A 25,637-nucleotide genomic window follows, 5' to 3' on the forward strand; every position below is an offset into this window, starting at 1 on the left:
ACAAATCTTCCAATCTCGCTGTCAAAATTGTAACTCACATCTTGTAGTGATTATTTCGTGTTGGCCATGTTAGCGTTTGTGAGGACAACTGGTATCACACAATTTGTTGCAACTAGCTGTCATTTATATCTTGTCACCGCCCTACTGTGCTACGCGTGCAGGATATTGCAAAAAGGGTTTTAAGATTTTTTTTATTTCCGTGAATTTCCAAAACTCTTAGAACAAAAGTTGTTCAGCATAGCCCCCTGAGTTACCCCCTTTCGGCTTAGTATATCCTTTTTTCAACACCCTGTATAGTTATAGTTATAGTTATAGAAAAGGGGAGGGCAACCAGTGCCCATTCGCCACTGCGACCTAAAAGATCTATTGTGACTCCCCTTGCCGAGTCAAATCTCACTATCCAGGCCCAGGTCTTTTATAAACCTGATGATCTTACCTGGAGAGAGAGACCTGACATCTATGGGGGCTAATTTGTAGCCGCCCAAGATTCTGTTTCTCTTGTGAATGATGGCCTCACATTCACAGAGAATATGCATGGGCGTTTCGTCCTCTTCATTGCAAAATCTACAAGTTGGAGTATCGGACAGACCCATTTTATGTAAGTGACTGTTCAACCTACAGTGACCTGATAAGGTTCTTGTCAAGACCCTTAACTGGTTGCGTGTGAGCTCTAAAGCTCGACGCGTAAATTTCTGCGAATAGCCCACGATTAGGGCTCTTGCATGATGTTGCCCTGGTACATTATTCCAAGCCTCTAAGCTTTGGTTCTGTGCCCAGTCCTTGATCTCGCGACGACTGGTGCATTTTGGTAGCCCGATGATGGGCTCGGGGCCCAACGGTAGGCTTTCTGCTCCCAGACGTGCGAGCTCATCTGCTTCCTCATTGCCATTGATGCCACAATGTCCGGGCACCCATCGCAGGGTCACTCTATTGTTAGCTCCAATTTTGTTCAGGATGAGGATGCACTCCATTATAAGTTTGGAGTTAACTTCTGCAGAAGTCAATGCTTTAAGAGCAGCTTGGCTGTCTGACAGAATAAATATATTCCTCCGAGTGAAGGCTCTATCCAGGTTTTCGTATGCACATCCAATGATGGCATATATCTCGGCTTGGAATACGGAGGCAAACCTTCCCAGGCTCGCATATTTGCGCGCTCTTGGCCTTTCCCCGTAAATGCCTGAACCTGCCAGGCCTTCCTTTTTGGATCCATCGGTGTACCACACGATGTCTCCCGACCGGAAAGTTTGAAGGGCCTTATCATCATTCCACTTCTCCCTTTCTGGTATCTCAACTGAGAAGAGCCTTGAGAAACAGTACTCCGTTTCCATAGCGTCGGAAGGCATCGCCATGGCATGGGTACTGAGAAGCTCTCGGTGGAGCGAGCTGAACACAGCCGAGTGCCATCGGTTCCTGCCTCCTTCAGCAGCCCGTAGCATAGCTGATCGAGCCTCTTTCTGCACATGTATGTGTAAAGGGCTAAGATTCAGCATGGCTTCCATCGCTGCTGTCGGAGTGGACCTTATAGCTCCAGTGGCCATCAGACACGCTAACCTTTGAAGACTACTTAATAGATCTTGACAGGTTTTTTGTTGGGTTTTCCTGTGCCATACTACGCAGCCGTATGTAACCATAGGTCTCACTACGGCTTCGTATAACCAAAGGGTTAACTTCGGCTTAAGGCCCCATTTTTTCCCAACTAGTCTACAGCACGATCCCATAGCGCACTTAGCTTTCTGGGCTATGTACTGCACATGTTGATTCCAAGTCAGCTTCTGATCTAGGATTACACCAAGATATTTGGCTTCTTTGGAGAAGTTTACCGTTTCCCCAAAGAGAACCGGTGGTCTCAGACCATCTAGGATCCTTCTTCGGGTGAACGGTACAATTATGGTTTTGCTGGCATTTACAGAGAGTTGATACTCCCTGCACCAGCGCTCTACCATCTTAAGGGCTGTTTGCATCAGATCTGAAATCGTGCTGGCGCTTTTGCCTACGATGGTTATGACGAGATCATCAGCGTAGCCCTGAGTGTCGAAGCGAGCTTCATTGAGCTCACAGAGCAGGGTGTCGACAACAATGGACCACTCCAGGGGCGATAGTACGCCGCCTTGGGGACATCCTCTTGTTATTTTAACCTCAATGCTCTTGTCCAGGAGTGTTGTTTTAACAGTCCTGTTGGTTAACATCGATTCTATCCACGTAAGTGTGGTGTTGTCGATGTTTTTGTCCCTCATACATTTGAGAATGACATTCGTCGAGGTGTTATCAAAAGCACCCTCTACATCTAGAAAAGCACAGAGGGCAATTTCTTTGTCCTCTAGTGCTTTCTCAATCCTATCAGTAAGTTCAATTAGGGCAGTTTCCGTAGATTTGCCCTTCTGATAGGCGTGCTGCTTCACATGTAGTGGGTTTTGTGTGAGGTAGCCCATTCTAATATGAAGATTGATCACCTTTTCCATAGCTTTGAGCATGAAGGAGGTGAGACTTATGGGTCTATAGGACTTAGGTAGGGACTTGTCTCTATTTCCCGTTTTGGGGATAAAGGTCACCCTCACCCTAGTCCAAAGGTGTGGCATATACCCCCAGGCATAAGAAGCTCTGAAGATTTTAACCACAACTGGAAGGATAATATCACATGCTTCTTGTAGTAGTGCTGGAAATATATTATCCTCTCCCCCGGTTTTAAAGGGCATGAAGCTTTTGATTGCCCATCTAACGCGGTTAGGAGTGAAGACCTGTGAGGCTTTTCTCCAGTCCTCATTACTTGGCCTGATTTTGGTAGGCTGCTGCCCTGTATGTGCATCAATGTGCTCATCCAGCGATCCAGGAAAGTGGGTCTGTGCAAGCAGCCTAAGAGTCTCCTCTGGGGATTCAGTAAAGGTCCCATCTGGTCTTTTAAGCAGTCCCAGATTTGCGGAAGGCGATTTAGACAAAATCTTTTTGATTTTCGCAACATGAGGGGCGCTTTTTACCTCCTCACAGAAGCGCCTCCAAGATTGCCTTTTCGCTTTCCGGAGCTCGCGATTAAATTCAGTGAGGGCTTTCCTATACAAATCCCATTCCTTTGTGATTTTAGCCCTGTTGAATTCTTTCCGAGCTGTTTTTCTTAGATGCTCCAGGTTAGAGTTCCACCAGGGGACCTTAGTGTTAGAGCATCTAGTTTTTAGAGGGCAACTGTTCTCGTAGGCATCTAACATGCACCTTCCGAGCTCCTCTACTGTAGATTCGAGTTGCTGTATGGATTTGACGGAGCCTTTTATAATCCCTAGGTTTTCCGAAACTTGGTGTCGATAAACGTCCCAGTCTGTAGCCTTAGGATTTCTGAAGGTCTCCACTTGGCTCTTCCCTATGAGAGCAATGTCGAATCGTATGTGTCTGTGATCAGACATGGATGCCTCTTTCGAGACATGCCAGTTGCAAGCACGTCTTTCAAGTAGATCTGTGCAGATTGTTACATCTAGAACCTCCTGACGCGCACGTGTAACGAAAGTTGGTGTGTTTCCATCATTTAGTGTTAGTAAGTTTTTAGTCAGGAGGAAGTCGAACAAGATCTCACCTCTCTTGTTGGTATCCGTACTGCCCCAGGCTGTGTGATGGGAATTGCAATCGGCCCCTATCACAAGCTGGGCATTCTGGTCCTCACAATACTCCACCAGTGGAGCGAGGGCCGTCGACGGATCTGTGTGCTCCCCGGGCAGGTAGGCCGAGCTAACAATGAGCTTCATGCCCTCACAGCCGGGTAGCATTACGTGTGCCGCTACTAGGTCATCAGTGCAGAATCCTGGAATCGGCAAATATTTCATATTCTTTTTAAAGACTATGCAAGCTCTGGGTCTATTGCCACAAGTATTGTATAAAACGTTACCTGCAGCGGTCAGTCCCAGTACCGTGTTTCCATGGATCCACGGTTCTTGTAACAAAGCCATGTCCAGTCCATCCTCTTGGAGGACCTTGCACGCGACGGCACTGGATGCCTTCGCGTGTTGGAGGTTGGCTTGTAAGATTTTCAACATGGTGGTAGGAAGGGAGGGGATAGGATTTAGGATTTGGAGATTAAGGAGGGTAAGTTGAAGGAATTAGGTTTAGGGACTTGGTGGGTTAAGGTGGGTTGTTGAGGGGATTACGGGAGGCTTTCTTACTGGAGTGCTCCTTTGCCAGAGAGGGCAGCTGCGTGGGCCGCCTCACTCCAGCTGCAGCTCCAGCAGCTCTCCCACGTGGCGCCGGTGCCTTGCGGGCGCCCGGGCGCGTGGGCTTGCCGCCCCGTGGTCGTGGTGCAGCACCCCCGGCCGGCGGCGCGCGTGACGGCCCCGGCCGGTGAGTACTTATACCACTCGGCCCCGCAACTGGCTCTACCGCCGCGCTCGACCCCCCTCGGCTCTCTGCTTCCACCGGCCCATCAGGCCTAGCTTGGCAGTGAGCCGCCGGGAGAGTGGTTTGCGCGGTGGGTTGCTCCACGGCGGCTGCTCCCTTCGGGACTCTGGCCCTGAAAACAGCCCCAGCCATTCCACAGTTGGGACGGAAATTCACGGCCTTAAGTACTTCGTAGGAGTCTTTCGAGAGAGAGAAGGTCAAATGTTGACCATTCTTCTCGAGCCTCCTACCAAGCACTCGCCATGTGCTGCAGTCGAGACCGGCGTTCTGCTTTCGCAGCAGATCGAGGAGGACCTTCGGTTCCGCAAAGGACTTGAAGAAGGCCGTCGCTATCACGGGCCTGGGTAGGGCTTGCCCTTCAACTGTCTTCAGGGCTGCCCCCACCCAGGGCCGAAGTCTGCCGCTACAACCGCAGAGCCAATCCCGACTGGCCTGGTTGAGACACGTGACGATAATGAGACCGTCTGCGTAGGACACTCCCCCGAAGACGGGCGCTGTCCCTGGCGCAAAATCGGTCACATAGAGCTCTCTCTCGATGGCAGCGTTAAAGAGCGCTACGTCCTCAATATTGAGGGCCCTTCGCTCATCGCGCACTCCCACCTTGAGAGAGCTGGCGGCGGCACTATAGGTGGGGCGGTCCTCCGGGGTCCCATCACACCTAGGTTGCTTCCGCGGTGGATTTGGCGGCGTTTGCTCCTCCGACCTAGTCCTTTTACTGGCCTGGGTGGGAGTAGCTTCAACCTCCAACTCACTCTCAGCCTCCGCAAGCGGCCTTAGGCAGAGGGCTTTAGCCTCTTCGATGCTTTTGCCCTTTGCCAGCCACATGCGGAGCCTTCTCCTGGCGGCACCTGAACGAGCCGGTCTTCGGGTAGACACCTGCTCCCTCTGGTTGTCACCAGCCCCTTCAGGGGCGATTTGGTCAGCGGGATTTTCCGGTACCCCAGTGACCAAAGGAGGGACGTTTGGGTCGTCCCCTGCAGTAGCTAACTTAGCTACGTCTAAAATTAAATCTTCCATAGACATGAAGATCCCACGGGTAGCTAGGGAAATAAAGGTCCACCCATACAGAGCCCCGCATGCACAGGTAAGGCGGGAGACGACTGCACCCGGGTTCCGCCTGGTGCCCGGTGCCCTCCGTTTGCGACTAAGCTCCCCCTTAGCCACGCATCCTTCGGCACGGTAGGATCACACCTTGGATTGGGGATTTTTGGAGTCAAGGTTTACTCCTCCAGGATAGCAAGGGATGAAGGAATATGATAGAGTAGGATTAGGAGGGGGCGGAAGGTTAATGCCACTTATACCGGTCAGATATAAGTGACATCTTCCCTTGTCCGGGGTGCGCTGTGCCAGAGTTGTGACCAACAGTGGCACAGCGAACAACTGGCTATCCGCAACCTGCCAACCCGCCCGGTCGCATGGGAAGAGTGCGACAGTCCCGTAGAAGATACAATGCAGCAGTCCTTTAAGGAGCTGCCGCAGGGCACAACCACAGGACTCCGGGCTACAACACCCTGTATACACTAATGAATATCCAAAATTCGTAGAGCAATAGTTCTTCAGAATGACTCCCGAAATCATCCCCTTTCAGCTTAGTAAGTATGCCACTTTCGCAACATCCTGTATAGGACCAGATAATAAAAGAACATCACAATCACGAGTAGCATACTTCAGTAATATTAAATCATTTCAGCCGGATTTTGTGATGAACGTTTCCCGATGTTCCTGAAAACTTCCCGCAACTCGGCAACAAACAAATTAATTCAATAACAATGCAAAAGCAATTTGTCAAGATACTGAAAATAATGTTATTATACTGTACAAATGCTTGCTACGAGTAGCAAAATATGATTGTTTAGCCAAGTTATTATCGATTTAGACACTTATACATACTTAATTACTTGTAAAATTAGTAGCAGATTTTTTGATTATGCCCAAACATTATCTTTGGCAGTTTTTTTGTGATGATTTTATATAGGCCCAGGACCGAGTGTTGTGGAGCTCCTTGGGAGAGGCCTATGTCCAGCAGTGGATGATGATGATGATGATTATATAAACTCAAAATTCCAAAGTCATCCCAAACATACGGGCAGACAGGCAGACTGGACATTCAATTTGTTATAATACGAGTAACATAGATTTTTGTAACGTCGTGAATTTAGCGTCCTTCCAAAATCCAGTTTTATTAAGTGGAGCATACTTTAAAAACAACCAGAGACCAACGTAAATTGGTCCTTCCTGAGTTCACCTAGGTAACAGGGTTGGTAGGGGGTGGTTTGGGTGAATTTTTCCCGGAATTTTCATTAAAAGGGATCAGTGGATTTCGTTAATGAAGTATTTAGGACCGCCCTTTGGCAATATTTGTTAGTAAGTAGGAATTATTGGGCAGTTAAGAAATTAGCCACTGCTTTAGTTCAAATGAACGAAGCCACAAAATGTAGTTGACATTTATATTTTTGTTAGCATTCGGTAACTTTGATTTAGATTTATAAAATTAAAAACTTTTTTTTAGACTAACATACTTACATAATTCTCAGTTCATTTTTATGTTACGACAGTAAAGAAGAAAGAACGCCATACGACTGAATATATTATTATTATGTTGTTGTTTTTCCATCCCGGGACCATGGGGTCCTATTATTATATTAAGCATTGTTACGATTTATGATAGTCAAGTTTTAATTTTGAATTAGAGTTTAGCGCGGTGTATAATTAAACACACACACGCCTCCCATCATTACTAAACTTTACAAAGCTCAAATATCAAACTTTTAATGATAGGTACAATCTATTTAGGTATTTCTAGTACAGTAGACTCCTTAAATTGTACAGAAACTGTAGTGTACTTTTATACATACCTAGTTACCTAGCCAAAATACTAAATTCATAATCCGTCAATGGCTTCGTTAAAAGTTTTTTGAGTTTTGTTTTGAAAATATATATGTATATATAGATTTTTATGGAGTCGACTGTACCTTAAATTAGTATCTCTGTGTTTGTGTGTATAACTGGCCGAGTAAATGACCCATTTAATTTATTAAATTTTAGAAGATATTGTATTCTTTAGATTAGTATTAAAATAATTTTCATGTTTTGACAAAAATCAGTGGTTTTAACATTCACATAATATATTATGCTTATGACTTTAATACCAAAACAGGAATAGATGGGAAAGGTTGGAAAAAGTCGTAATAACTTATATTTTTCCTTAATGAATAAGTAATTTGTTTGAGTTTTCCGTTTGTTACGCACACATAGCAGCGGTACGTGAAAGTAAATAGGTACACACACGACACACACACACACGCACTCACGCCTTGTACTAATGAACTCCCTTGCGGGGTAGACAGAGGTGCATTGCTGCACCCACTTTTCGCCAGAGTGTTATGTTAGTCCCAATGTAATAGGGGGCGGGCCTATTGCCATTTTACGGGCACTTCCAAGACCCGAGAACAAATATCTGTGTTTTAAACAAATATCTGCCCCAGCCGGGAATCGAACCCGGGACCATCGGCTCAGTAGTCAGGGTCACTAACCACTACGCCATTCGGTCGTCAGTAAATAGGTAATAATAAAGAAATAAAAGCGTATTTCCTATCAAGATATTTTCTCTATAAATATCGGCTAATTAGCTCATTAAATCTGTTGTCATAGAAACGGGGTATTATAAGGTACTTTTCCTCAGATCTCTATTTCCTGACAAGACCTTTGCTACCCACCGCATTTATCCATTTCAAAACGACGATATCAAAGAAAAACTGAAGTATATGTCAAACAAAATAATAGAAAACACTAAAATATTGGTGTAGTGTGGTTTTGTGCGATGCATGCTACGATAATTCGATAGATGGTAACCTGTCTAAGATGAGATTAAATCTATTTTTTTTATATATAAAGTTGCATTAAAACACATAATTATACGAAATTATATCCCATTCCACGGGGAAACAAACATGCAAACAAAAACTACCCTTATTCGAATGTAATAAGGGTTCTCTCAGATGTCTTTACCCGTGGAATGGGATATAACGTAGAGGCATAGACTAATGTGTATTAGTCTATGGTAGAGGTAAACGAAGTTTAATGGAAGGTTTTAAAGTAAGCAATCGTATGTAGCTTTGATTCCGGCTTTATAAATGTCGTGAAAAGTATAATATCATCATTATCATGGTATGCTATGCTCATTTAGTGGCAATAACACGTCTTGTTTACATTTACTGTAACTGAAAGACGTAAAAGCTTTCTTTGATGACTTGTTTAATGTGTATACGACCTGGTTCCCACGTTAGAAGTTATGTAATAGGTGCATTGTTATAACAATATTCAAAATTGTTACTTCAGCTTTGTTCGGCAACGGGCTAAGATGCTGCTAAGTAAAAGTTACAAATTAGCACGGCAATGGCAGTGGACTTTTGCTACTGGCACTTTTGATACTAGAAGTCTTAAAGACTTTAAAACCTACGTTTCAAAATATGATTCCGTAATGTAATGTTGACAGACTTATCGTAATGAATTCATTCAAATGACCACACATTATTTATGATAAAACCAACATTGTTGATAACACATTATTTATGATAAAACCAAAATCTTTGATTTATATCAACATTTTTGATCTTTGATTTATAATTTTAATTTTCATTCATCTAGCATTCACTATCTCTCTTCTTACCACACGTTCCACTATAAGTACCTACCTATTAAAAAAAAGTTAAATTACTAAAAAGCATCAAGCTGAGCTACAGTCGTCGAAATATAATAGGCCCGTTTGGACAGCTACACAAATTTGCTATTTAATCTGGCTTATTTTTTAACGGCTGAAAGAAAAAAGAACTTTTAAAGCAAAAGTTACTTATTATTTTGATTTTTTATGATTTAGATTCGACACCAGCTGTCATCCCATACATTTTCGAGCTGTCCAAACAGGCCTATTATATTTCGACGACTGTAGAACCCATTACGGCACCGAGAAGCAACATTCATGCAAATTTTTTTACTTATTTTTTATTACTTTTTAATCTTGTAAATGTATGTTTTGTTTCTGTGTGTTGTAGAAATAAATAAATTCTCTTTCTTTCTTTCTTTCTTTCTTTCAAAAAAATCTAATAATACCCAGGAACCCATAAACTGCTACTTCCGATCGAAATTTAAACTGGGATTCTTATCTAACGTTAATCTCGTCACGATAAAATTCTCCGAAGATTTTATCCTATCGTCTCGGTCGAATGCTATGTCGTGTTCAACCTTGACCTAGAAAGATTATGTATGTGTGTGTGTGTGTGTGTGTATAAACACTGCTTGTACCGATGACGTTTATTGCTGGTAGCTGCGACAGGTGTCTCTTTCCCTCTTATTGAATTGAAAAGGTCTGCCATTGTCTTCGCCCGGCGTATGGCATTTATATGTCGTTCGCATCCGATCGCCTTCGTGAATGACTTGCACTATTGTGGTATAAGTAAGGTAAGCTCTGTATGGAGGTTCGGTTAGTTACCTGTGCGCGTATGCTCTAGATATTCAATGAGTTCCACATCGATTACAGCTTCTTCTAACTACGTACGCCTATTGTTTATCCACATTTGATCCGCATGACTTCGTTTCTTAGTAAAAATACTGGAAGCAAAAATAAGTAACTTTTCCCCACACTTAGACTATCACAACTCACAAGCACATCTTTCATGGGGAACTGTATTTTTATAATAAATTATCACAAGTGGTTTTTTTAAAGGCAACGCTAAAAGCGTAGTGTTATGTATATGCAATAAAGCATACTATAGTATAAATCATTATTTGAACGATTAAAACGTGTGTTCTTGTCCATCTCACCTTAAGGCAACAATAGAAATTAATGATAAAATAATAATAATGATAATTTGAATTTTCATTTTTCCAATATTGTCATAATCTGATAGTGATTTGATAAGGGCTATATGAGAACGAATATGTTACTACGAGTATTTATAGAGTAAAATGAATTTGTTCTGCCATACCATACATAACACAATTAAGTATGCCGCCATAAGGGAATATTTCGTTAGGTCGCTCATAACATCATCATCAGAAGCTATAAATATATTTATGGACATTGCAGAATAACAGTAAATTACATAAATTGTATGTGATACTTATGTGCCAGGAATATGGTGGTTTGGATTTATTTTTACTCAATATCTTAATAAAGGTTTGAAATATTTTGTAATACTTACTTACTCATAAATAAATAAACATTTAAAAAAATACTTTTTACTATGCCCCACATATTATTATTATTCGGTTGCTTAAAAACTTGCATTTTTGTTAGTGTTTACACAATCAAAGCTGACTAAATTGGCACCTGGCTAGCTCAACTCGACATCTAGTCAACTAAAAGTACTAAAACCCAGTACCTATAGGTATTGACCTTACGTGATTCCGTTACACGTTGAATATCGAAGTTTATTTCCAACTGCACACTAACCTAGATTCGTTCGTTTGTGTTTTGTTTTAAAACAAAGATCTGCAGGGCGATCACGAAAAACAGAGCTAACGTATAGAATCGAATGCGAGTGCGACAACTGTCAATTTTATAGGTAAAAAGTGTTCGAAAGTGCTGTCAAGTTGACACTAGTCGCACTCGTATTCGATTCTATATTGTTCGTGATCGACCTGCTGTTCGGGATCCATAGAACAACACGGGTTCCAGGGGGTCACTCTCTAAATCGACGAACAAACGAACAATAATAGGGTATAAGTATGTATTTATTTTTATTCTTATTCGTTAAGATCGCTTTATTATAGAAAAAAATGAATAAATAACAAAGTTTATTAAAAATAATATTTGACCTCTTTTTCAATCACATGCATATTCCCTATTGTCACGCAATCGTTAGCTCAGCACTCGGAAGCTTTGGCAAAACAAAAGTGCGGCGTGCCTTTCAGTCTAACTCAATATACGGATACGAATACGGCTTTATAAGTGGGTACCTACCTAATACTTCTTCTTCTACTTCTTCAAGTGCCTCTCCACTATTGGAGGTTGGCAGTCAGCTCCGCATACTCTTTTCCTTCTCTTGCCAAGTGAAATAGGTCTTCAACGCTGGCAATTCCTCTCCATTCCCCAATGTTTCGGAGCCGACACCCTTCCCCTTCAAGCACTCCTTTTACCCTCCACCTAATACTTACTGAAATCTAAATAATACACTATGTATAATTTTACTATCCCTTATAAAACCTAGCTTTTAGCTGCTTGTTTGCCTTTACTTTAAAATGTTTTTTGTCCAATAATTTTAACATGACTTATAAACAGTATATAATCGTAGCGTGCTAAAAGTACCTCATTAACAGCTAGTAACCTCTTTACCAAGTTATTTGCATACAGTTACTGCATTTTTCTTGACTATTTAATTTGCTTTGTTGTTGGCGTAGCCCCTTTAATGAATTTTAATTAGAACTTAAATTTCCTATTTCATCTGCACGCTACGAACGTTTATACAGGATGTTGCAAAAAGGGTATACTAAGGGGGTGACTCAAATTTCTATGGATTTTTTTTTCGTGAATTTCCAAAACTCGTAGAACAAAAGTTGTTCAGAATGACCCCCTGAGTCACCCCCTTTCGGCTTAGTATACCCTTTTTGCAACACCCTGTAGAGACTTTAGTTTTTAATTAATATAAGTTGTATTCAGCCGGATTGGCGACAGGTGGTCGATAACAGAGACGTGTGGAATAAGCGTGGGGAGGCCTTTGCCCAGAAGTGGGACACTAATATGGTTAAGTAAAAAAAAGTTGTATTTTATAGGATATTGCAAAAACAGTATCGTAAGCCGAAAAAGTGTATTGTGACTGTAATGAGTATACACACCGGCATATATTATAACCTTATACCTATATCTTTCCCGTGGTGGTTTCGAATATGGCTTTTGCCTATCAAACACCATTCTCTGGACCTAAATCTAGTTCACAAAAGCCCACTTTGAGTGACGCACAAAGGTCAACAAAGCTTTTGTCATCTCTTTGACGGTTTGCGTATGTAAATATTGATCACGTATAGGCGTTACGTTAGGTCGTTTTTCTCATTTTTTGACCCCCCCCTCCCCCCTGGTGATATTTGGTGAGGTTTGGGACCAACCCCCCCTCCCCCCCCCCCCCCCCCTGGATCACGTGTATTTTTTTGTAAGTCTATGTAAAGGCAATTTTTGACTAGAAAAAATATAGGTCATACTACAAATCGTAAAAATTTTTGCGCCGTCCAAAATATCGGTTTAGAAATAGCTAATTTTTGACAAAAATTTAATACACGTGATGTCTAACGAGAACCCCCCCTCCCCCCTCGTGATGTTTCGTGAGGTTTTCAGTACCCCCTCCCCCCCCATTTGAGCCTCACGTGATTAATGGACGGCCCCTAACCTACAGGGGATTTTGTGATAAAACTGTCGAACGTTCCTAAAAAATAATAAAGGACAGTTGGACAGCAGGATAGTTTTAAATATATTTATTCGGCACATTGTGTTATAGACCGCATCTAGTTCTAATGTGAAGTTATTATGAAATTCAATAGCGGAGCTCAAATTAGGACAGTTTGCATAAAACTAAGTTTACTATATCTCATCTCACATGCAAAGTAACGCCTCTAGCGAACACTATCATCAAACTTTTGACAGAGTAATGCGGATTACTGGGCCTCTAGTACGGGTTTTGCAATTTACGTAAACAAAAAAAGTTTTGGTTTTCATTGTCACATGCATACATTATCTGTCAAAAGTCGCATGATAGTTTCCGCTAGAAGCGCCACTTTGTATGCGAGAAAACGTAAACTTTTATAGTTTCCGACAATCTAACTAACCTGTACTAGACCTACTGAAGAATACTTTGTAAACTTTTTTCCTTACGCACAGAACCGTACTAGACGTACACAGATATTCCAGTGTGATTGTGAACCCGCGGGAATCATGCTCTTATCTTTAAACAAGGTTTTTCCATCAACTTTTCAAATAATCCTTACGTGGAATTTTACACCTATATACATACACTAAGTTGGGCAGGTACTCACCGATCTATGTATTCCAAAGGGATGGGTAATGTATTATTATATAATACTATCAATACACCGCAATTTAAATTAACTAAGTATATAAGAAGTAGTATATTCCTTGGATAAGAGTACGGAAATTTGGCCTCAGCCCGAATACGACTATAATGTTACACTCTCACGTCAACAAATCTTATTTCAATACTCCTTGTATAAATCAGTAAATAACACGCAAAATCTTATTGCATAGTTTTGTACTGTTTGTGACGAAGACTCTCTCGAGTAAGAATATTTTATAGCCCCTGATTTCCCGCATACTCACGTATTGTGGTTCAGAAGATGCTATAAAATGTAAGACTCGGATTTCCGGTGCAGATGTTTAGCGTACTTACTGAAGCTATTTGCTTTTCTGATACGGAGTAATACGGTAGGTAAAATTCCTATCCGAGTTTCTATTCTGCGATCCATATAATCCTACGACAATATTATAAACACAAAAGTTTTAAGCATGGATGATTGTTCACGAATGTTTTACGCAAATACTAGGAGCGGATTAAAAAAATATACAGGGTGGCCCAAAGAGTGACGTCCAAAGGAAAATGTTTGATTCTTTAGGTCAAGGGGTAGCCAAATCACCCCCATGTATGTTCAGCAATTTTTAGTAGTTTAGGAGTTATGATTTTTTTTCCAATTTTTCTACGAAAATCGACCTCAGTGGATTAATTATGTTTTATTATTTTTTGGATAATTTTTTAAAAGCATATTTTATTTTTGTGTCATCCTCTTAAGTTGTTCTTTTAACCATAAAAGTTTCAGCTTCCTAGCTGTAATGTAAGTTAGTTATTTTTTTATCGAAAGTTCGAATTATATCATCCAGCAAGACTGCTCTGAATTTTCTACTTGAAATTAAAAATTGAAAAAGATATTCTCATGGTGCCTTAATCATTTTAAAAACTCCGCAAGGTTCCAAAATTACATAAAAATAAAAATAAACTATTGCTTAATAGGGTATTATTTGCAGAAAAAAGCCTTCAAAGGTACCTGGGTGGAAATTACCTAATTAGTAAATTGTTTCAGAAAGTTGAAATATTCCTGTTATGTCATTACTAAGGACTAATTAAGTTAGAAAATGTATCAAATTTAAGGGAAAATTAAATTATTTACTTTTTTTTTAAATTAACGTTACATTTTTGAATGTAAATTCTCAGAAAAATGTTTTAGTCTGAGTAGTAAGATTTATGAGATAATTTTATTATTAATAATAAGTAAATAAACTCTAATAATTATTTTACACATTTACTCACAATAAATTTTCAAAATGGCGACCTCCCATAGCAATACCGCCCCCTATTACATTGGGACTAACATAACACTCTGGCGAAAAGTGGGTGCAGCAATGCACCTCTGCCTACCCCGCAAGGGAGTACATTAGTACAAGGCGTGAGTGCGTGTTTTTTTTTTTTATGTAGGTTGTGTATTGCTATGGGAGGACGCCATTTTGAAAATTTATTGTGAGTAAATGTGTAAAATAATTATTACAGTTTATTTACTTATTATTAATAAAAAAATTATCTCATAAATCTTACTACTCAGACTAAAACATTTTTCTAAGAATTTACATTCAAAAATGTAACGTAAATTTAAAAAGAAAGTAAATAATTTAATTTTCCTTTTAATTTGATACATTTTCTAACTTAATTCGTCCTTAGTAATGACATAACAGGAATATTTCAACTTTCTGAAACAATTTACTAATTAGGTAATTTCCACCCAGGTACCTTTGAAGGCTTTTTTCTGCAAATAATACCCTATTAAGCAATAGTTTATTTTTATTTTTATGTAATTTTGGAACCTTGCGGAGTTTTTAAAATGATTAAGGCACCATGAGAATATCTTTTTCAATTTTTGATTTCAAGTAGAAAATTCAGAGCAGTCTAGCTGGATGATATAATTCGAACTTTCGATAAAAAAATAACTAACTTACATTACAGCTAGGAAGCTGACACTTTTATGGTTAAAAGAACAACTTAAGAGGATGACACAATAATAAAAAAAGCTTTAAAATGTTATCCAAAAAATAATAAAACATAATTAATCCACTGAGGTCGATTTTCGTAGAAAATTAGGAAAAAAAATCATAACTCCTAAACTACTAAAAATTGCTGAACATACATGGGGGTGATTTGGCTACCCCTTGACCTAAGGAATCAAACATTTTCCTTTGGACGTCACTCTTTGGGCCACCCTGTATATGTAATATGAAAATTGGAACAATAGGCGGCCTCATCGCTAAGAGCCATCTCTTACCGGCAACCTTTGTCAGTTTTTATCCTAAAAATCCTTCGGGAAACGCTAACTCAACAACTACTAAACCGATTTCTAAATTATTTGCACATTATTTTAAAACTTCTACATTGTCCCCTAAAAATATAGACCACATATAGACTATGCTTTAGATGAATAGAATATTGTTTATTTGTACACATACCCATGAACAAAACTTACACAGAAACCCAATATAATATACAAAAATGGCTGCCTTATCGCTTAAAGCAATTTTTCCACCTATTGTTATTGCGTGTATCCCGTGGGAAAACCAGGAAGAGTGATATTTGTTACACACATGTGCTTCTATTTGCAGAACAGGTCGCCGCCGCCGAGCGCCATCCCGTCCGCGCTGCTCTACGCGCCGCCCGAGCCGCTCGAGGTCAGTTCATTCATTCATTCACTCATCTAGTCGTTCATTCATTTACGTTATCTTCGTCATCGTCGGCCGCAACGCATAAGGATGTTTTAACAGCATGCGGATTTAATCACGCACGCGGGATTGCCCTGCACGCGTTCATACAAGTATTTTATTGTAACGCGTGGAATATGCACGCGAGACGCGGGAAAATGGCGTGCAATAGCGCTTTCGTGATGAAATCCGCATGCTGTTAAAACAGCCTATGTGATCTATGGCTTAACTTAGATGAAATTTCAAAAATCTTTAATCTTTAATATAATACGTACGTAATGTAAGACTGTCAGTGCTAAACTGATCTAAAGGTAAATATTATGTGATCCAGAACCCCAAGAACCCTACCACCCTATTTCAGGGTACTTACCTATATACTAGAAGATACTTCTGAGAATTTATGTTGTACCTAATATAACGAAACTAGGTTTTTAATCTAAGAGGATTGAAAGTTAACTCATGTTTTCCCTTTGTAACTTTTTACTTTCATACAGGTAAGTAATGTCCGTAAATTCGTAGTTTTGAGACTGTAGCCGACACAAAGACTGTTTTGATACTTGTTTGTTTAGAAAACTAGGGAAAACTAACTGAAAGCTCCAACAGTGCGAGTAAGGTAAAACTAAATAACGTATACGTATGTACAGTCAGCAAGAGAGTTACATTGGCCACCCCAACGGAAACACTTTAATTTTATGAACCACTTACTTGATATGTGAATTGAAAAATATTTAATCTATATAGATTGTTTGTATGTACTGTCTATTAAATATTATTTGATTCATGTATCTTGCACCTATGAGTCTTATGATCATGCGTATCACAAATATAGTCGACTCTAGTCAGTAAGTAATAATAGCTAATTCGATAGGCGGTTCTCTGGGGTTTTTATGCGTTTAATTAGTTCGTAACGTTACCAGCAGGGGCGCTAATCAAGATGTAACACAAATTGCTACCGAATTACCTATCGACTAGAGTCGACAATATTCGTGATTGGCATACTGTTTGTGTTGTGGTGGCCTATCTATCTATCATGGCGAGCTGATTTTCCGCATTTAGCTCTAAGGTGGGCCATTATGCGTGAAATACCTACGGGGTGACTAACTATTAAGCCACCTAAGCTCACGCCAGAAACGGGGCCGTCTGTCACAGGTATTGTTTACTTACTAGGCGGTCCCAACCTTGTATGTAATCTAGGCTAAGCTTTAAACGAAATAAAAGTTATTTATTATTATTATTATATTATTATAAAGCCAGTAGACGACCTCGGTATCTCATGACTTCCCGGAGGGACCCCGGAGATCCGAGGGTTTGATCGTAGTGTCTCCACGCCTTTGCAATGTAACAAGACATGGGAAGCTGTTTCATCTTCCTCCATGCAACTTCTGCACAAAGGTGTGGTGGTGATTTTCATGCGATATAGGTGTTTATTTAACCGGCAGTGGCCTGTTATGGTACTTATCACTTTTGTTGTGGCCTATGTATCTCTTTTCATGACTGTACGCAATACGTTATTCGTAGAAATCCATTACAGTTTCGGGTTCGGTTCTGCGGCCGCTTCTAATTACTTTCGGACAAAATTGTTACCTGTTATTCAGCTTTCATACTAGTCCAGTAAGAGTATTTTGACCGGTTGGTTTAACATGTTTGAAATGATTTCGTTCTCGTAAATCGTTGGTGACGACCACAGAACGGACCTACTCTTGCACCCCTTGCCTCTGGCACCCCGAATGTTCTTAGCCATATAATATATTATAAAAATCTCTTAGCCGTTTAAAGAATATGCTACTTTTTTAGTATTTTAGTGTTGAATGTGGGACGTTTTTAACGTAGTAGGTTTGGTTAGGTTATTCATTCGTTAGTTTTTTGTAGTGTTCATTTGCAATAAAGCCATTATATTATTAATATTTATTGAAAAACACAAATTACATTACAAAGTAAGAACAATAGGCGGTATATGTATAAGGTAAAAGTAATCTCTTCCATGCAACCATTGGGTAAATTGTATGTAACTGTAACATTCTCCGGCAGCTACTATGCGTGTTCCCGGAGCGCGCCTCACGGGTGTTCTCCGCCGTGTCAGCCGCGGCCAACCGCGCCGGCGGGGACGCGCGGTTCGCCCGCTCCACTCGAGAGGCCCTCGAGGCGCTGTAGCTTTGCTCTCAAACAACTAATCTGATTTTCCTTTAGTTTTTTAGGATCATAGATAATTTTACCTCGAACGTTCCTGGATAAATTTTATCGAAATCGGCTGAGCCGCTCAATAGATAGTGAAGAAGATAGTGTTGAATGTAAGGGTTTTTAATGTTAGGTTACGCTATTCAACCAGTTGTTTCGTGTAGTGTTCCTTTAGCAATAAAGCCATAATTCTTATCATTCTCCGACAGCTACTATGCGTGTTCCCGGAGCGCGCCTCACGGGTGTTCTCCGCCGTGTCCGCCGCGGCCAACCGCGCCGGCGGGGACGCGCGGTTCACCCGCTCCACTCGAGAGGCGCTCGAGGCGCTGAGACGCGACGGAGACGCGCGGCTGCCGCACGTGGTGGTGGTGGACGCGCGGCAACCGCAGGCGTTGGACGCCGCACAGCTCGCCAGGTTAGTGGGTGAACGGCTTTATTTAAGCTTTTACGGAGTAGAAGTGTTCATTATTGTTTGTAATAATTGTGTCGGTATGCTATTGTTTTGTATATCGTAGGTTTTGAACATTCTGATGATTAGGGAGTAAAAACAGTGCACCGTTTTTTATTTTTTTATTACAATATTTATTAATTTGATTATACGTATTCGACGACCGAATGGCGTAGTGGTTAGTGACCCTGACTACTGAGCCGATGGTCCCGGATTCGATTCCCGGCTGCTATATGTTTAAACACAGATATTTGTTCTCGGGTCTTGGATGTGTCCGTAAAAATGGCAATAGGCCCGCCCCCTATTACATTGGGACTAACATAACACTCTGGCGAAAAGTGGGTGCAGCAATGCACCTCTGCCTACCCGGCAAGGGAGTACATTAGTACAAGGCGTGAGTGCGTGTTTTATATATACTTATATTCAACCTCTTATCTAAAAATGGCTTTAAGATAATTTTATATATGGTTTTCCTTATTTGTATTGCGTATGTTTTACTCATACATATTACTTACTCAATTTGTACGGCAGCTTACCAACTATAATCCATCTGACTACCAAATCTGATCTGTTTGAAGCGCTTGTACGTGATCAATATGTATCAAATCTATTGTACACTCACGGCAATGAAAAGGTTCCACTGAGAAAATCACCAAATTACTCCTAAACGAAAAAGGCTAGCTTGATGACGACTTCTGCAACATTGAAGAACATTTAACAGAATAGTATGTATGTATGAAAGAAAAATATAGATGATTTAAACGTAACATACATTAGACTATAAGTACCCACCTATTTAGTTATCGCTTAGAAATCATGAAAGCCTTCTGAGATATAATCAAATCTTTCTTCTTCCGAATACTTATACTAGAAGATAAGATAATCATAAAATAAATGACACATACCTCGAAGCCAAGGAAGTGAATAGTCGACACAGTCCATTAAATATTAGTGCCTCCACTCGGCAGTGTCCCATTATGGGCGGGAAGCAATTTGCGGGCCCGTGATGGACGCCGCCTAATACAATATGTTCACCGGGGCACCCTGTATTTCAGTCGAACGACGCCCCACGAATATGGTGGAAATATACAGGGTGGTTATTAGTGAACTTCTAAACTTCCGAAATTTCTGTCTCATACTGGGTTGGTTAGTTGGTTTTAGTAGGTATGCCACGTCTGTTCGCTTCACGATTGTTGTAAGAATGTGTTCATCGGACATCCTGTATGTCGGTGGAACGTAGCCCGACGAATATGGTGGTAATATACAGGGTGATAGGTTATTCATCACGACCCATCACGTCCCCACTGCTGGGGCACGGGGTCTCCTTCCATTAAGGAAGGGTTTCAGGCCTAGTCCACCACGCTGCCGCTGGCCTAGTGCGGTGGTTGTTAGTGAACATCTAAACTTACGAAATTTCTGTGACATACTGGGTTGGTTTTAGTATGCCGCGTATGTTCGTTGCACGGTTGTTGGAAACTGCCTTCGGGAAGTCCAAGAGTGCCGTTTTATAAATGAACTTTTTGGTGTTATTATGGGATGTTTTCAGAGTTAGTGTCAAAGAAAAGTTTAGTATTTCCTATGTGTAGTCAAAATATGTGTCACGTTTCACGAACCGCCGAAAATCCGTGTCGCTACGCAAATAACACAGACATACAATACAAACACATGTCAAAACTATAACACCTCTTTAAAGTGGGGCTTTTCTAAAATACTGCGGCTAATGAACTGGAGTAAATTACGGGTAATGGAATCACGGGCCGGGTTTAATTATGAGGCGCCACCGTCAACTGCGGGACAGGGGTCACTCTACCTTACGAGCGAGAGAGCTTGTGCTGAGAGAGTTGTCGGGTAAGTGGGCAACCCGACTGTCAGATGTTTTCAAGCCGCCCGAAGGCCTCTGACTAGGCTTAACGACTGCTGCCGGAGCAGCAACCGGTACCCACGGCCTAACGTGCCGTCCGAAGCACGGAAGCGTCCAGAAAAGAACCACTTGAAATCGGTCACCCATACAATGGCTTACGTGCCTGTTGTTGCTTAACCTCAGTGATCCGATGACGCTTCATGATCCGTAGTTAACTCATGTTGGTTGGTGTGGTCGTAGTCAAATTGGTTTTTAAATAATGGTAACCTTATTTAAAAACCAAAAAAATCAAATGCAGCTATTATGCTTGACATGTGACCGTCCCCAAGTTTAGGAGAGCTGCTGCGCTGTCCGCAACTCTATCTCGTTGTATTAACGCTCTGGCTGCATCACCGCCCCCGTTAGTTGGTTTTTTACTAAGCTAGAGCAACCTTCTGAAACTTTTCGCATAAACATTACAATTCGGGCTCAGGGGTCAATGACCACCTTCCAGTACGCCGAACATTCTCTTTCGATACAATTTAACCCCTCGACAACTTTGTTTTTGTAAGCTCATTGCTCGGTTTGTTATTTACTGCCAACTCCTTAGATTAACAATATCCGTACGAGCATATTGTTATTGTTAATCTGACATTTACTGATTTACACTCACGGGCAATGAAAAAGCACCCTAATTTTTTCAAACATTTCATTTTAAATATGAACAAAAGATTATTGTTTTAACTTGGCAATATCCTGATGTTCTGTTAAATGTACTTCAAAATTGCAGAAGGCGTCATCAAGCCAAGCTAGTGTTTTCAGTTTAGGAGTAATTTGGTGCTTTTCTCAGTGGAACCTTTTCATTACCCGTGAGTGTTTTTTTAGCAGTTTTTTATCTAAGATCGATGACGGATACATTGTCTTGCCTACAGTCCATCAACGCTCACTTTACATTACTTACAATAAAAATTACCCAAATAAATGACGATTTTCTGTGTAATTTCTGTCACTGAATATGCATGTATTTTTTCATATTCTTATTGGAGAGATTTAAATCGCTTTATTATAGTTAAAAAAAATCAACGCCTAAAAAAGTAATTTAAGTAAAAGAGTTTCGCGTTTCGCACCGACTATCAGTTCTATGGGTATAGATTATTCTGAGATTGACAAATCAACCCATCTTACGTCACATCCGCTCTAAGAAAATGTGTCACGTTTCAGAGATTTAAATTTACCAAAGTTATTTTGTACTTTTCAACAATAGGCTACTTGACTCATATCAAATTCAGGACAATAAATGAGTATTTATTGCAGTATTGAATTTACGAAACCAAAATATATTGATTTCGTCTAATTAAAATCCAGGATGGTTGCATAATTTCAATTTTTAAAATTATTATTTTTTATTATTATTTTGAACCCTGAAAACGCTATCGGCCATGTTGTGACGTCAGCTGCTTCGTGCTGTGTCAAGAGCTTTAAGTGTAGTGGTATCTTCAACTGTGATAAATGAATGATTTGCTCCTGATGTGACGTCAGAAGCGTCACTTCAGTCCACACCATAGACAATTTTAAAACAAATATGACTGAGAGCGTTTTCGGCTGTTTACGAAAAGTAAAACTTTAAAATTAATTTTTGGGATTTTCTAGGTCCCAAAAAATAGGAGAGTATTTTTTTGATCTAATAGAGCAATTATCAATCACATGAGACCTTCTTTAAAAAAGGGTCAAGTTGCCTATTATTTCCTCGCACAATAATAAATTATAATCAAAAATATTGATAGAGGCATAATTTTGAAATAACAAAGTATAAAATAACCTTTATTTGAATCACATGCATATTCCCTATTATCTGACTCTATATGTCTATTGATAATGAGAGTCTTCGTAGGCTGGATCTATTATCCAACATAAATTTATCTTCTGGGAAAAACTGTAGTAGACTAATTTCTAGCAATTACACTTTTAATTATGGACCTTTTGACTTCCGGAATATAAATTTAAATCTAAATTGTCAACAAAAACATGATGAATCCTTGAAAGCCGGACCTCCTGCCCTAATTAACAGCCTTTTGCAGCTCTTTGAAAAATCGCGTAACCTTATTAATTAAGACGCAGTCTTCCTCCTATTTTTGTAAAAAAAATAATAACTGGGAATCTCTTTCATAAAAACTCTAACACTGGTTTGTAGTGTAAAATGTTGCTGCACAATGAACAATTTCATCTAATTAATTTTAAACCCACACTAAAGTCACTTAGTTGTTGATGTCCAACATCTAGAACATAGCAATATAAAATTATTTAGGTATATGCTATTATACGATAATAATGTATCATTATTAGGGTATAAACATGGTTTACGATCTCGATGAGAAATATGATATAACTTACCATAGTAATATAAGTAACAAAGAATTATTTCAACAAATATCTGTCGGCCGGAGATCGAACCCAGGACCTTCAGTACAGCAAGCAGCATTGAGTGACAAAATTGTGTCCTTATTCGACCGGTAAACAACCGTGCGAGTCCCTGCTCCAGACAAATTGAGGCGGAAACGGGGAAAAAGGCGGTTCCACTCCGGAAGTAAACATAAATTCCCTATTCGAATGCTTCCGTTCATAAAACTCAATAGAGAGAATAAAAAACATTTCACGGTGAAAAGCACTGGCCGAAAACCATCCAGAAAAAAAAACTAAATCCACAGACAAAGTAGAAACCTTTTAACACGGCTGTTTACCGCTGAAATTTTAATCTTTCTGTCACTCCGGTTCCCAATTAAGATCGTTTTAAATATTCATCAGTGTGCGAGTATCGTCGGAGTACTTTTGATGGCATGTTTTTATACTGCGCGGATTTCAGCCCGATCCTAAACCTAAGTACTTACCAATTTTAATCTCCTTGGAGGCGCAATGCTTTTAGCGAAACTTTTTATAGCTTTTGTATGTAACGATGTTTTTATAATTTTACTGAGGTCAGTTTAGAGACAGCATCTAAATTTTAAGGGCCTTACCACAAAAACTTAGACAGTATTAAACAGGTGTTTAGCGCTGTCAAACGCCTACAAAATCTGTCAAATTTCGTTTTAAGCACTTGTTAAACAGTGTTTAAAGTTTTTTGTGGTAGTACAGTAAAAATCTTATTTCAATGTAATTCGTAGCTGCATAAGTTCTACTTTTGTACTTTGTCAAACTCACAAACCACCTATTCTTTAATTAAAACAATGACGGTTTGTTTGTTTGACAAGCTACTTATGAAGATGGCCGTATAAATCTTTTATACAATTACGGACCATACTTTATCGCTTTGTGTCGTTCACTCCAGCATCAACTTGTCTCGAAGCTGAATTGAATGAAAGTATCAGCGGGAAGTTAGATCCTTTCCGATCAATTTAGCTCGAAGCAACCGGACTGGAGGAGAAACTTGATCGAGTGAAAATCTGACCGACGCCGATCAAACTCGCCCGCGCGGCCCGAGCACACGCTGCCAGCGGGCGGAAGAACCTAAATTGAAAATGAAAAATATTATAAAAATATGTTGCAGGTGGTGATATAGAAAGGGCTACCACACTAGGCTAGGTCTGTGTCGTGGACAGCCAGTAAACAGGTTTTTAAAAATTTGTTTAAATATAGTCAGGTGGCGTAGTTTAACAATTTGAAATTTAAATTATATAAAAACAAACTTTACATTTAAACTACTGTAAACATACACAGTAATTCAAAAGTGGTTAACTGATCTACTCCCTGTTATAAATCCTTCAATGGAAAGTAGTTCAGAAAAACCACTTGAGCTAAGAGTTACATACTACTAGATATCTACCAGCTTTAACACCGTGTAGACGTGTATTAACTTCTTAAGTAGGTACATTGTACTCGCTCGGCACTACTGGACGCTGCCTACAAATTTAATGATAAGTGAAAAGCGGGTGGGTGACTCACGGGCAAGTCACCTCTCACTACCCCTTGTCACCGCGGTCGTGATAATCATAACAACAAATACTAGTTTACCTAATGGTAAACCAAGGTATTAATACCTCAATGAATTCGGATAATTAAAGCAATCGATCATCTTTATAATACAGGAAACTACCTACAGCTTAAAACAAACATGTATTATCTCCGTAATTATCAAATAATGTTAAATTTTTCTAAATCTCTGCCATTTTATCTTTGATAAAAACAAGTTTGGTAAATAAATCACTTCACTAATTCGGATTAATTGGCAGGTTTAAATTTCAATTCGATAACATTATTTTGTAATTGAACAACTAACTTCTACATTCTAGGTATTGGGAGGTAGAGGTAGGTTCTGAAAATTGGAATTAGCATGAAAACTTGAAGAGGGAGTGAAACGCTTTCAAATAGCAGTAATGATTTTTTCAGTAGTTTATAATGATCCTCTGAGTCACTCCCTTTCGACTTACCCGACTGCCGAAAGAGGAGGGTAATGTTTTTAACACCCTGTAGTTAGTGCACAAGCGCTTAGGTATACCTAATAAACACAAATAGAACTAACCCCCGAGCGTATCAACTTGATAGATAGATAGATAGATAGATAAAGCGTTTATTTGATCCACTTTCTTACATACACAACAAATCACAATTACAGATATACACATTTGTACTTATAACTAGGTAAATAGTAGCTATGATAAAGACAGGTTTGTACTTGGCAGGTTGTGTGTTGAAGCGGACCAAAAGGGTGAAGTAACTCAGCGTGGATGTTTACTCCAGGAGCAAACCGCTGATTTTCAGTTACCTCCCATTTAATTGTTCCAAGGGTGCCGAATTACATAAATTGTGAGCAAAAAAAACTACTTAAAATATATTGTTTTGAAGAAAAATTACCTATTTTAGTTTGATAATGTTGTAAAGGTGTGCAGCTAACCAGCAAGAGACACAGGGTCGTACTCAGTGGATGACAGAGCACCCACCATAGTATTAATATTGCATGAATGTATTTATTGTTAGACGATCTGCGCCGGATGTAACAAAAATATAGAAAATATGTAATGAATAAATAGTTATTGTAGATAACTAAATTTGTTATCAAGTCTTTTGCTTAATAA

At 39.9% G+C, this 25,637-nt stretch overlaps 1 protein-coding gene across 9 annotated transcripts in view; it reads left to right on the plus strand.

Annotated features, from left to right (window-relative positions):
• LOC105396850 (high affinity cAMP-specific and IBMX-insensitive 3',5'-cyclic phosphodiesterase 8) overlaps positions 1-25,637 on the plus strand; it is a 153,748-nt gene that overhangs the window by 91,132 nt on the left and 36,979 nt on the right. For 7 of the 9 annotated variants that reach the window (XM_048627731.1, XM_048627734.1, XM_048627733.1 and 4 more), the window contains 3 exons: positions 16,013-16,078; positions 18,137-18,241; positions 18,598-18,698. In XM_048627731.1, coding sequence (XP_048483688.1) covers positions 16,013-16,078; positions 18,137-18,241; positions 18,598-18,698 — 272 coding nt within the window. Of the gene's footprint in view, positions 1-16,012; positions 16,079-18,136; positions 18,251-18,492; positions 18,699-25,637 lie in introns of all 9 variants that reach the window. The other 2 variants (XM_048627728.1, XM_048627735.1) reach the window with 2 other exon arrangements.

The sequence above is a fragment of the Plutella xylostella genome, chromosome 19 (assembly GCF_932276165.1).
Source record: "Plutella xylostella chromosome 19, ilPluXylo3.1, whole genome shotgun sequence".
Classification (NCBI taxonomy): domain Eukaryota; kingdom Metazoa; phylum Arthropoda; class Insecta; order Lepidoptera; family Plutellidae; genus Plutella; species Plutella xylostella.